A 13,399-nucleotide genomic window follows, 5' to 3' on the forward strand; every position below is an offset into this window, starting at 1 on the left:
TAGAATCGTTTAACGAAGTCTCGAACTTGGGCCGGTTAAATCTAATCCATTTCAACACCAAAAAGACACAAGTTACGCGTTAACTGCTAAAAAAACACTACTTGTCGTATCTCCACGATTTGAGAAAATAGCCGCTACAGGTAGTATCGGAATACTTGGCGTTGATGTTTCGTGCCTTGTTCAATTCCGCTGTCAATTGGAAGGCAAAGCCAAATTGGCTTCAGAAAAGCTCGGTGTGCTCAGCAAGGCGAGACAGTACTTCAAGTCGGTCTATCGCCTAAAACTTTACAAGGCGCAACTTCGGCCTCACCCGGAGTACTGCTCTCACCTCTGGGTGGGTGCTGCCCAGTAGCGTAGCGTAGAGCGGCTCGAATTATCGACGACCAAGCCCTTTCTGATATCCTTGATCCTTTGGCTTTACGTAGAGATGATGGATAATTTTGCAACTTCTACCCAATTTTTCACGGGGAATGTTCTGAAGAATTTTCGGATTAATACCAGCTGCTAAATTTAGAAAAGGCTGCCAAACATTTTGGCTGCAAGCAGAAATACCCGAAAAATATCGTAGACTTTGGGAAATCGCATGAAAATTTTAATAGCTTTTCCCTCGTCAAACCTTGTAGAAAGGAGTTTTGGTGCCGTTACAAACCTCTTAACAAAAAAAGAGTAAATTAAACATCACAGAGCGGGGGGAAAAGCGGTTATTGCTCACAAAAATAAAGCCAAACATTGATCGTTTGCTGACAATCCATCAAATACATCCTTCCCATTAATTAAAATTATGACCTGAACCCATATCACCTTAATATTTTTTTCTTGTAATTCTATTCTTTTAATAAATATAGTGTTATAAAATGTACCATTTTCCGTTTTTATTATACCTATCGGAATATAGGGATAGAACTCAGAAGCATCATTTTTTTTATTTTTGGCGACTTTAAGAATATATTAGAAATGTACCAGCAGAGGATCCACCAGTAAAATTTTGAAAGTGGTCCACGAGTGGTCTAGATTCACCACTTGAAAAACATACTGAATCACGTTTGGGAAAAATTATCCAATACTTTATGTATTTCCCAATTCAATCTGGCTATGTCATCAACATGAAAATCGTAATATATACCGGAACTTGGCTGACACGCTACCGCGTGTCTAGATCTAATATTCGATGTGAAGACCCCATCGCCAAATTCTCACTGGCCTGCCAAATATACTTAAATTACTCGCGCTGAGCCATGGATAAAATCGGTACAGGTGATATCTATCAATATGACACATTTTCGTAACATTTTGGAATATTAGTATCGAGTAAAAATTTAAAATGTCTATTCCGAATCAACATGAAAAAAAGATAATTTTGAACCATATGATCTTCAAAGAAGCTATTTAAGATGTGATGAATGTGTCATCAAACACCACTTGGACTTCCGTGCCTTACGGATTATCGGTTATCTTGAAAAACTACGTAATGAATATAAACGAAAGCAGTTCGGATTGGTTTTGGTATTGTTTATTTGATTACTTAATTAAAATCGCTCAGTGTGACCTGGTGGTGTACTCTGCGTAAAAAGTAGAGAGACAAATTCTGGTCCACGAGGCTAGATGAAACCTGTCCCTGCTAGCAATTGCGTTGATCATTGCTAGCACAGAGAGGCTCACACAGGGAATATGCTTGGAGTTCCTCAAAAAAACCATCATGGCTCAGAAGGAGACGGCAGAACAAAAACGGTGAAGGCCGCAGGCTTGTAAAGTGAAAGTTGATGGAATAGCCTTGCGTTGTCTTTCGCGCTTGAGAGGATTTTGGGAGGTGGATTCATTTCCGTCCTCTGATGACAGCACTATCAAGTTATAAGCAGCAGAAAATGCCGCTAAGTCGTTATAATAATATGATAAAAGTTACAAACGTTGTCGGTGCTTTAAAATTTGACTTTGTAATTAAATTTTATCCTTATAATAATATATTTAATTTTACTTTTACATTATAAAATAGAAATGAATAAATTAATATATTAAAGTAGTTTTTTCTATCAACAATATGATTAAAAACTCGAATTAGTAATTATTTTACAAGCTTGATAGAACCGATTTAAGCAATACAAAAAATTAAAAACTTGCCACTAGCACAAAAGTATTGCACATTGCTCCACATTTGTGTAGAAATTCATATAACGTGGAACTGTAAACCATGAAACGGTCGCAAATACGATTGTTCGAAAAAAAATCGTCCTGTGTGCGAAAAATCGGTTAAAGTGACAGCAAAAAGTGGCAGCGATGGAAATCACTAGGTACAATAAATCACTTTAATAATTGTCAAACAAATGTCATTCCTGATTATTTTGAGCCGGGAAAAACTTTAGAAGAAAGAAACAGGACGATTCAATCGTCAATGTGTTTATACTTTATATGATTATCCGTTTCTAATATTACAATTGAATTGAATTCAATATTTTTTTAAAGCGGTGATTGCTTATACCTTCTACTTAGGCGCATAAATACAGGTTAGTACACGAAATAATTGTTTTCTAACTGTTAGCATTTCTACACGTTACGTGTACGTTCAAGATATGTTCATGGTAGTTTTTAATTATAAGCTGACATTAATGGATAATATTTTTGCAGATAATATCAAAATGGCAAACCAATGGGGTCAAAAGGCAGAGGAGTTGGAAATTTCCAACAAAGTTGCAGGACTTGGATTAGCAAAAAAGGGATCCAGTCAAACTTCGGATACTCCTGAAGATTCTCCGGACGCAGCAAATCCTGCTGAAACTTCATTATTGATGAAGATAATTCGTCAAGGTTTAGTTGAATCTAAATTAGACATTGAAATACAAAGGAAAGATCCTAATTCTCCTCTTTACTCTGTTAAAACTTTTGAAGCTCTTCATTTAAAACCGAATTTACTGAAAGGTGTTTATGCCATGGGTTTTAATGCTCCATCAAAAATTCAAGAAACAGCGTTGCCTACATTATTAGCTGATCCTCCACAGAATATGATTGCACAATCACAATCAGGGACTGGTAAAACCGCTGCATTTGTATTAGCTATGTTAAGCAGGGTAGATCCTTCTAAAAATTATCCCCAAGTCTTATGCCTCAGTCCTACCTATGAACTTGCTATACAAACTGGAGAGGTAGCAGCCAAGATGGCAAAATTTTGCCCTGAGATAAAATTAAAATATGCTGTAAGAGGTGAAGAAGTTCCTAAGGGAACTAAAATTACTGACCATATACTTATTGGAACCCCAGGTAAGATGTTAGATTGGGGTGTTAAGTTTGGAATGTTTGATTTGAACAAAATCAGAGTATTTGTATTAGATGAAGCTGATGTTATGATTGATCGTCAAGGACATCAAGACCAATGTATCCGTATTCATAAATGCCTTCCTCCCACTTGTCAAATGATGTTCTTCTCAGCTACATATGATAGTGCTGTTATGGTATTTGCTGAAATAATAGTACCCAATCCAATAATAATCAGATTATTAAGGGAAGAAGAATCTTTAGATAATATAAAACAATATTATGTTAAATGTAAAAGTTCAGAAGAGAAATACAGAGCTATTTGTAATATTTATGGTGTGATAACAATTGGTCAAGCAATCATTTTTTGTCACACCAGAAAAACAGCCAGTTGGCTTTCAGAAAAAATGTCCAAAGATGGGCATTCAGTGGCTGTACTATCTGGAGAGCTAACAGTTGAACAAAGAATAGCAGTACTTGACCGTTTCAGAGGGGGCCTAGAAAAAGTTTTAATAACAACCAATGTACTTTCACGTGGAATAGATGTTGAACAAGTGACACTTGTAGTGAACTTTGACATGCCAATGGACATGAACAAAAAAGCAGATTGTGAAACATACTTGCACAGAATTGGCCGCACTGGAAGATTTGGCAAAGCTGGTATCGCTATAAATCTTATTGATTCACCACAGGCTATGGATATATGCCTTGATATTGAAGCACACTTTGGCAAAAAGATTCAGCTGCTAGATATTGAAGATGCAGAAGAAATTGAAAAAATTGGTGCATAATCATTACAAGTAATTCTGAGCTATCTAAATAGCTAAATCTTAAGTTTGCTTAATTTGTGTAATCTTTCCTTGCACATTGCTTTATATCAAAATTATCTTTAAGGTTTATAATAAAACACATTGTTATTATCAGTTTTTATTTCACTACACTTACACCACATTCCTGTATATATTTTAATAAATAATTATATTAAAGATCCACATTTCATCATTTACCTTGCAGCTTGGGCTGCAGGTTCTGGATTTGCTGCTCCAGATATCATGACAAAAATGGCAATAGGTACAATATACATCCACTGAAAAGAAAACATAATTTTTATTATACTTGTGAAACAGCATAAAATAATTATTTGTAAATTATTACATCCTATAAAAAAATTATAGATATATACAGTTAACATAAACTACAAGAGAGCAGACAATCTTAAATGTACAATCTAAGCTTGCTCATTTAAATAGATAGATTTCTAAGAATATTTGACTAAATGTGCTGATGATAACACAAAATAAATTTTCTATAAAGTAATGTTAGAAACTCACTTCTTGTAATAAAAAAAATTAATATTTTGTACTATTACAATAGTTAGCTACTTACATATTTGGCTAGGAATGATCTATTATCTTTTAAGTCACCCTTTTCTCTTGCCTCTTTTTCACGCTCTAACTTCTGGATATATGATGCTGTATCAGGTCTGTGAAAAAGTTTACTTTTATAATATTCATCTCAATAGATAACATTAATTAAATGGTTATTTCTTACAAAGGAGCTGGATCTACGTGGCGAATATAAAATGTTGAATTTAGTTTGTATTCTGAGCTTCTATATTCTACATCCTTAAGCTCTGAAGTGTTTGCTACTTGAAGACTTAGTGCAATAACTTCACCATTTGGTAATACCCAAGCTCTTATTATATCTGACAATCCGCTTTCTAGAAATCTTTTTGCTCTGACAAATGAGAAAATCTCCACATCTTTGCTCTCAGCAGTAGATACTAATGTTCGTAAAGCATAGATCCCATCCACTTTTGCTATCTCCTGAAATTTAGTAACAGAAATATTAATGACTTAGTATTCACGTATATTTTTCAAAACAACTTAATTGTTAATAATTAGAAAAGGAATACCTTTAGCTCATTAATGTGTCCATCATTAAAATTAATTTGATCAATTATAGGTATGCCAGTTCTTATACTTTTTAAAGAGATGGAACCACGTGCGCAGTATTCTTCATGTTTACAATTCAATGTATGTTCTATTTTAATATTTAACCAACCATCATAGTCCAGACATATCTAAAACACCAAGAAAAAGAAATTCATATTAATAGTTTTAGATTATAGACTATGTTTAAATAAAAACTTTATAAATAGAAAAACTGTTTCATTTAGTATTGTATTAAATTTTATCAATAATTATTAACTATTACTGTACCGCGTTTTGTAACATATATATCGAGAAAAAAAAGGTTGCAAACATTTTCATCTTAAAAGTATATTATTTTTGCAAACCAATAAAAGTTGAGAACCTATTTTCAAATTTTCATTAATTAATAGGTGTATTTCATTACTTTAAATTGGTATTAAAGTGTTTAATAAATAATCCAATACATAAAATAATCAGTCTAATCACTTTACAAGGGAAGTATTGCCAGCACTTGACAGTTGACGTTTTTCCCTAAAAGTTAAAAAATATTATATTATGCAAAATTTTGCTGGAAAACAATTGCTTTTCTTTAAATACAATTAATTTCTTAAGCTGAGATTTATGACAAAAGGCTTTTTATATAATTTGCAAATTATGATTGACCACTTTCCTATCCCAGTTTCGTTTTGTTTACTCGCCCCAGTCGCATCGTAAGATTACATTGGCCAAACTTGGACTGTTAGTTTTATAAACGTCATTTAAGCCTTACAATTTAATTGAATATGAATAAAAATTACAAAAGACTTGGCTGTACGGTGTAATACCTTTGCCTTTTCCCTCTACGGAAAGAAGCGAAAAAAATAAATAAATTATAAACGTCAATTCATTTTGACAACGACATTACGACACTTCTTAAACCCTCGAATAAACTGTCGACTTATTGTTAATATTATATTACATCTAAATCAAATCTTGAATATTAACCGTATATACTATCTACATATAAATTTACTTGCCTTAATTTTATATGTTTATAAATTCCTCCATGGCTTAAGTACATCTCGAATATATGTTCCTAAAAAGATATGATGAATTAGACTACTAATGGGAGAATAAGAAAAATATATTAATTTAATTATTATTATAACATACATGAGATAATATAATTAAAATCAGTATAATAAAAATGGAAGAAGTGGATTCAATTATTCTGCACTTTCTACGACAGTTAAATATGTATGGTTGATTGTACAGTAAATTTATTTATAATATTTGATAAAACATTTTTAAATCACTAATATCCATTACGAAATCCTACCGGTAGTTAGTACAGTTCTGTTATCACATTTCAGAGACATAAATGAAGATATTAAAAATATTAGCGAGTTACCAGTTGAATTAATAGTAGAATCGGCTATTAAATGTATAGCAGCAATAAATCCAGGTATAAAAGTACCAGCTAAACTTCCTTCTGGAGTATCACAAAGAATTGAAGTTGCAGCACAAGTTGCATCTATATGTAAGGTAAAAATAATACAATTGTATTTCACCTTATATTTCAGTTTTCATTGTTGCAGAAACCAATCCACAAGCCTATTGTGCTTATATTGATAGTTTTGTAAGCTTTAAAAAATAATAATGTGATTTAATATTATATATGATAAAATGTTTCCTTAATCAAATTCTTATTCTTAACTAAATTATAAAGTCATAAAAAACCGTTAATTTTACTATTGGTATAAAAATCATCATCTATATGCAGTAATGAAGTAAAAGCAACTTTAAATATATTGTCTAATTTAAAAAATATATATATTTAAATTGATTACATATTTTTTACTTTCTTCAACATTACATTACATTACGTTACAGTTAAGAAAGAGCAAATATTCATGAGATTAGTTTGCTAGTAAAAAAACCTTTTTTCATGAAATTAAGACTGGCATAGTTTAGTCTAGCTTAGCTCAATCTAGATTACATCATTTAATATTTAGTTTGAATATTGTGTATTTTTCTACAGGATCTATCTTACCAGAATGATGTTGGTTATCAAACATTCCTCTATCATAATGAAACAGAATTAAGACAAGTCTTTATGTTTTTGATAGAAAAACTACCAAGTGAAGATAAAAAACTTCCCACAAAAGTTAAACCTATAAATGAAAAACATCAGTTATTGCAGGGAATAAGTAACAAAATTGCAGAGGATCTCAATGCTATCTGGATTCCACCTTGTTGTGAGCCTTCTTTACGAAGCAACCTAGGAGATGTTTTATATGATCCAGGTAGGATTATAGTCAATTTAAAGGGACCTGAAGACAATATTGAAATTGTAAAATAGATCATATATATCATCATATTTTTTTCTTTTTAGCATATTTGCGAGATTCTAAATTATGTTTTGATGAAATTGCTGAAAAGATTATGAAAATCAATGAAATCAGAACCCTTCCAATGTCTAAAGTTACTGATGATGTAAATACTTTTGAAGATAATAATACTGTTACTAAGCATGAGTCTGACAAGACTTTAAAAGAATTAAAAGAAATGTCAATATTACTACGACAAAAGTTAGACACTCTGGAAAGTGAAAGAAATGTAATGGATGTTGAATTTTCCCAGGTATTTTTTTTTTAATAATCAATAACACATTAATAACATACATTGACAATTATTGATTGCTAAAATTATACTTATAGGCACAAAAAAATTGTGAACGTTCTGATGCTGATTTAAGAAATATGCAAAATATACTAGCTTCAGTTGGTATAACTGATTTTGAGTCTGATGGCATAGAAAATATATTAGAAAAAGTACATAAAAACATACAGAAGCTGCACCGGAAAAGTGAAGATATAACTTCAGAAAATTTGGCTCTCAAAGTTGAAATTGATAAAGCAAAAACTAAAAACAGTTTATCAGAAGTAAGTATAATAAATAGTGACCCTGAAATATAAACCATAAAATACTATATATCTATATATCTATATATTGAACATTTATATGTTTTTTGTAATTGAATGAAACCTACTCATACTAAGCAACAACATAAAGCATTATCACTTAAAACCAGGATATCTTATTGGTACAATAAAACGAAAATAAACCAAAAAATATTAAGACTACCTAAGATAATAATTTAAAAAAAAAATACTCAGTTATACAAATTTTTATTTTGCTTATAGTCTGCTCAAACTAAGTGTAGAAACACCCTAACAAACTTAAAGGAAGTTGCTAAAGGTATGAAAGAAGAATGTGCACAAAAAGAAGAATTAAAAAATCAGTTAAAACTTAAATATGAAAAATTAAAAGGGGGAAACAAAAGGTAATTTAAATAAATCCATTCCATTATATAATTGAAAAAATTATGTTAACAATTAATTAAATAAATTTCTTTTTCTTTTCAAGGCACATTTATACTAAACGAATTTTAGAAATAATAGGAAATGTAGATAAACAAAATGCTGAAATTAAAAAAATATTAGAGGATACTAGACAACTTCAAAAAGAAATAAATACTCTTGAAGGCCAACTTGATAGATGTTTCTCAATTGCAGATGAAACTTTGTTTAAAGTGAGTAACTAGAAGTAAACAACATCCATGGGATATTCTGTAATTATGTTCTGACTTGAATAGTGCAATTTACAAAGTAAATGGCCAGTGAATACATACCTAATTCTTAAGCATTAACCTATGATAGATCAATTAACTTACTGCCCCTTGACAAAATAGTGGGCTTGCATTAGCATGAGTGATGCTTGTGCTTACAAAATTACTTAGTGCTTGAGATGAATGGTTGTGGTAGTATAGTATAGCTATACCATTTAATATGAAAAATATAATATAAAAAACTGTCTCTGAACCAGATACAAAAAAAAAAGGTTTTCAAAAAAATATTTGTAATAATTTGACCTCATAAATAAAGATATTAAAAAACATGCTGAAAATACTCGAAGATACAGCCAAAGTAAATCATATCTGTTTTAATTTCAGGATGCTAAGAGAGATGATCAAGCAAAGAAAGCCTATAAACTGTTAGCTTTGCTCCATTCCGAATGTAACACAATTGTGTCATTAGTTAATGAAACTGGCATTTTATCAAGAGATATAATAGACTTAGAAGACAATATCAAAGCAGAAAAATGTAAAAGAACTGAAGACATTCTCAAGAAAATTCAAATTGATCTTGCGAGACTGCAAAAGGAAACTCCTTAATGAATGAATATTATCTTATTATATTTACATTAAAATCTAATTTAAAATACTATTTATGTCTTCTATAGTTTTATTCTATTTTCTCTTTGGCAAAATTACAGGTGGTATATAGTTTTCATCAGTGATCTGTTGAGCGACTTTTTTCGATTTAGTAACAGTATCTTCCAGTTGCTCTTTTTCTTCAATTTGTAGATCAATATTCTCTTCATTTTCAAAGAACCATAATTTCTGTTCTTCTACCTGTAATTGTTTTTGCTTCTCTTCTAAGAGTTTCATTCGTTTTGTTCTGTCTAAACGTTTAGATTGTTCTTCAAGTTTCATCTCCCTTATTGACTCCCAGTTTTTGAATAACTAGAATGATAAAAGGTAGTGAGTGTATTTAAAGCACAGTACACAAAGCAAAAAAATTTAAAAAGAGTATTACATGTGTTTTATTATAAACATATAATCCAAGAGTAGTCATTTGTAACATGTATTTATGTATGTATTTATCTTTAAGCATAGTATATACACTATGTTTAAAGATAATTTAGTAATAGAAATTATTATAAGTAATCGATTTTTTTAAATAAAACATTATCTATGAATTAATTTATAGCAAATTCATTGTTAATTATTTTATACTTTAATAAACAAGAACAGTCAAATACATTGTAAAATAAACTATTCTTTTAAAATGTATTCAGTGACCTATTAAATAAAATAATTTGTAAGAGCAAGTTACCTCTTTTTGTTCCATTATATCTTTGTTTTGTTTTTTATTAATAGCATTTTCTATAGCAATTTTAATAGATAATTCTAATTTGGTATCTGCAAAAGAAGCTTGGTCCAGTATTTTAATAGATTTCAGTAAAAGTTCTTTAACATCATCTTCCACATTCTCTGATTCTCTTTTAATGAAGTCTTTGACTTCTGTATATACTTTGAATGTTTTCATAGCAACTAATTCTTCAGTCAAAGATAATAATTTATCATATTTTTTATAGAATAACCAACCAATTAGTTGTAAATTACAGCTAACATTATCATTAGCTGTTTTTGATATCCAAGCTAGAGTTTTTCCAGACAAAATCTGTAAATCTGTTATATCAAAATGGTCATCAAAATAAGGATTTCTTAAAAATTTAACTCTTATTTTTATTTCTTCTTTTTTCTTATTTTTTTCTTCTTGGGGAGGTGGTTCAATTGGAGTTACCTTATAATCTGTCAAATGTTTGAAGCAAACATATTGACATAGAGTATTTGTTATTTCATTGGAGAAGTCTTCTTGTAACATAATAAGGGAAGCAACATTCGCACCAAGTTCATAATTCTGTGTAGTTATTAGTTTATCTAACAATATGTTGGCTGAGTAAAAGTCTAAAAATAAACCAAAATTTAGAGGATCTTTTAGAATTTGCACTAGATCTTGTAAATTTCCGAATTCAATAAAATTTCGTATGGTAGCGTGATTTGTTGATTCCAAAGTATTTCCAGTTTCGGCTGAAAGTCGTAGCTTATGCAAGAGATCTTTAAGTTCATCGAGGTAAGCAGGATCCTTTACTGCATTTGCGAAAATGTCTACATCGATTGCACTTATTACGCCTTTAGAAGAGTAATTTTGGTCTAGTATATTGTAAAAATCGTGAAGATTTACTTTAGTCAATATAGGAGAAGCCGTTTGCGTATTCCAAGCCTCTGTGCATTTATACTCATTGGTTAAAAAGGTTTGTTTGGATAAATAAAATTGAGATTGTGGGCTAAGAAATAAGCACCTTCTGAAATTACGTAACATTTCGATTTAAGCTTATTTCAAATATAATTTTATGATATCACATCAAGCGATGAAATTGTTTATCCACTGTTTTAGGTTATGCTTATTTGACAAATTGACAATTTACATTTTTTTTTATACCATCAATTTTAACTGTGTTGCCTTTTTCGAAAGTTAAGATTGCTGTAGGTACTTATTAAAACAAAAATAAAATTGCTTATTTTTTTAATAAAATATATAAGGTAATAAAATACAATATAGGTAATATTGTAAAGATAAAAATAATCATTAATCGCCGATTAGTTTTATATCAACTTAAGAAATTTTTGCCTTGATTTAAAAAAAAAATTCTTAAACGTAAAAAAAATTAAATTGTTCCAAAAGTGACTTATGTACATTTAAACTAAGGCCCATCACACAATGAAAAAAATAATAGATAAGGAATAAGGAACAAGATAATCCAGCGATGACAGCACTGTTAACCAATTCATAATTCAAAAATAAGGTATAAGAAATAAGAATAAAATTTCCCTCGCGGTGGGAATTTGTTTAGAGATCATTTTTTCAACGAAGTGTCATAAAACTAACAGCAGCACGTAACTAGTAGCAGATATTAAACCGCTGTGATTCGTTGAATGTTGTAGCCTATAGCCGATTGTGTTTTGGTTGCTGTGCTATTCCTTATTCCTTAGCTCTCATACCTTTTTTTTTCATTGTATAAATGGCTTATTTTTGCTCTCAACTACCTTTTTATGTATCATCTGTAGGATCACCCATAGATAATACATATTTTAATCATTGTAAAGTGATTACCCCCGGCAAAACACAAATCTATAACACCGGGGGGCTTGAAGCTTTGTGTGTAAAACTCTTTAACATTCATTATATTCATTGGTACATTGCGCACTAATATTATAAAATAAACGTAAAGAAAATTAACAAGTTTGCTTCCATGCATGAAAATTTAATAACATTTAGAAAATAAGAGAATTTATTTAAGGCAATTTCCTTTCAACATAAAAGAAATAAACAATATAGTAGTCTGTGGTTTTCCAAATTCATTATTTCAAACTCAAATGACATTGGCTAAATTTTGATCCTGTCATAATGTCTCAATTGTCAATAACTGATAACTTAAGAACTTCCGTGTAGCTTAATTTTTAAAAGAATATTTTATTAATAAAATAAAAGTAAAATAATAAACATTTTACTGACGTCTAAGCGATGAACTCGTCACACAAATATATTTTTGCAATTGTAAAGATTAAATAATTGGATACGTCACAACTATTTAGAAAGCAGTAATTTTTCTGGTTTTTACAATGGGCGATTTATATATCGCAGTTGTTTGTTCATCCAATATGAATAGGAGTATGGAAGCTCATGCCTTCCTAGCAAAAAAAGGTTTCAAAGTCAAATCATTTGGAACAGGTGAAAAGGTTAAGTTACCAGGAGCTTCTGCAGATCGCCCCAATTGCTATGAATTTGGTGTACCATACGACGATATTTATAATGATTTACTAGAAAAGGATAAAGCATACTATACCCAAAATGGTTTGCTACACATGTTAGATAGAAATCGCAGAATTAAACCATGTCCTGAGAAATTTCAAGTGAGCACAGAACGTTTTGATGTTATTATAACATGTGAAGAAAGAGTGTATGACCAGGTTATAGAATGGTTTGGGTCAAAAAGATCTATATATAACCAGCCAGTTCATGTGATTAATATAGATATTCAAGACAATCATGAAGAAGCCACAATTGGAGCTTTTCTTATAAGTGACATGGTTACAAAAATGGCTCAAAGTGATGATTTAGATAATGATATTGACGAACTGTTACATGATTTTGAATCAAAGTGCCACAGACCAATCTTGAATTGTATCATGTTTTATTGACAAAGCATTAAAATACACTGGCCTTTAGTGTGCCAATGCAATAAAATGCTTGCATCTGATAATAAATACTATATTGTAACAATATTTTCCATAGCATATTTAATAGGTTGTTTGATATTTTTTATACTCAATATGAATTACAATAGCTTTGGAATATTATAACGAAATCAAAACATTCTTTGAAAAATGAAAGTGCTGCTTTTTTAATTATTTGACCTTTACACAATTATCCTTGTTCCTACAAATGTTGGTACTATTGTTATATCATCATATGCTACAAAGTTCATATATTTATAAAAATGTTTTAATTCTGGTCTCATTTGAAAAATGGGGCTACCTGCATTCATAGTAG

The 13,399-nt window shown here is 30.2% G+C and overlaps 5 protein-coding genes across 7 annotated transcripts; 3 read left to right on the plus strand and 2 right to left on the minus strand.

Moving 5' to 3' along the window:
• The first annotated feature begins 2,293 nt into the window (after window positions 1–2,293).
• LOC124544144 (DEAD-box helicase Dbp80) lies at window positions 2,294–4,306 on the plus strand. Its single transcript, XM_047122600.1, has 2 exons — window positions 2,294–2,498; window positions 2,620–4,306. Exon 2 carries the CDS (start codon window positions 2,631–2,633, stop codon window positions 4,032–4,034), a length of 1,404 nt encoding a protein of 467 aa, XP_046978556.1. The 5' UTR covers window positions 2,294–2,498; window positions 2,620–2,630; the 3' UTR covers window positions 4,035–4,306.
• On the minus strand, window positions 4,158–5,694 carry LOC124544145 (ER membrane protein complex subunit 10). Of its 2 annotated transcripts, none has more exons than XM_047122603.1 (5): window positions 5,466–5,694; window positions 5,159–5,326; window positions 4,795–5,066; window positions 4,630–4,726; window positions 4,158–4,330 (listed from the first exon to the last, which is right to left on the minus strand). In XM_047122603.1, the coding sequence occupies exons 1-5, from the start codon at window positions 5,514–5,516 to the stop codon at window positions 4,247–4,249; spliced, it is 672 nt and encodes a 223-aa protein (XP_046978559.1). In that variant the 5' UTR covers window positions 5,517–5,694; the 3' UTR covers window positions 4,158–4,246. The 2 variants fall into 2 exon arrangements, with proteins under 2 accessions (XP_046978559.1, XP_046978558.1); XM_047122602.1 differs by having other exon boundaries at window positions 4,795–5,069.
• A 380-nt stretch (window positions 5,695–6,074) lies between these two features.
• Window positions 6,075–9,443, plus strand: LOC124544071 (coiled-coil domain-containing protein 22). 2 transcript variants are annotated; one of them, XM_047122489.1, is made up of 8 exons: window positions 6,075–6,413; window positions 6,530–6,701; window positions 7,198–7,462; window positions 7,552–7,799; window positions 7,877–8,101; window positions 8,363–8,502; window positions 8,586–8,751; window positions 9,172–9,443. In XM_047122489.1, exons 1-8 carry the CDS (start codon window positions 6,364–6,366, stop codon window positions 9,391–9,393), a joined length of 1,488 nt encoding a protein of 495 aa, XP_046978445.1. In that variant the 5' UTR covers window positions 6,075–6,363; the 3' UTR covers window positions 9,394–9,443. The 2 variants fall into 2 exon arrangements, with proteins under 2 accessions (XP_046978445.1, XP_046978446.1); XM_047122490.1 differs by having other exon boundaries at window positions 7,360–7,462.
• LOC124544072 lies at window positions 8,329–11,282 on the minus strand. Its single transcript, XM_047122491.1, has 2 exons — window positions 10,118–11,282; window positions 8,329–9,744 (listed from the first exon to the last, which is right to left on the minus strand). Exons 1-2 carry the CDS (start codon window positions 11,165–11,167, stop codon window positions 9,469–9,471), a joined length of 1,326 nt encoding a protein of 441 aa, XP_046978447.1. The 5' UTR covers window positions 11,168–11,282; the 3' UTR covers window positions 8,329–9,468.
• A 954-nt stretch (window positions 11,283–12,236) lies between these two features.
• LOC124544408 (RNA polymerase II subunit A C-terminal domain phosphatase SSU72) lies at window positions 12,237–13,239 on the plus strand. Its single transcript, XM_047122940.1, has one exon. The coding sequence runs from the start codon at window positions 12,469–12,471 to the stop codon at window positions 13,045–13,047; it is 579 nt and encodes a 192-aa protein (XP_046978896.1). The 5' UTR covers window positions 12,237–12,468; the 3' UTR covers window positions 13,048–13,239.
• Window positions 13,240–13,399: the final 160 nt, after the last annotated feature.

This window comes from Vanessa cardui, chromosome 4 (genome assembly GCF_905220365.1).
Source record: "Vanessa cardui chromosome 4, ilVanCard2.1, whole genome shotgun sequence".
NCBI lineage: Eukaryota > Metazoa > Arthropoda > Insecta > Lepidoptera > Nymphalidae > Vanessa > Vanessa cardui.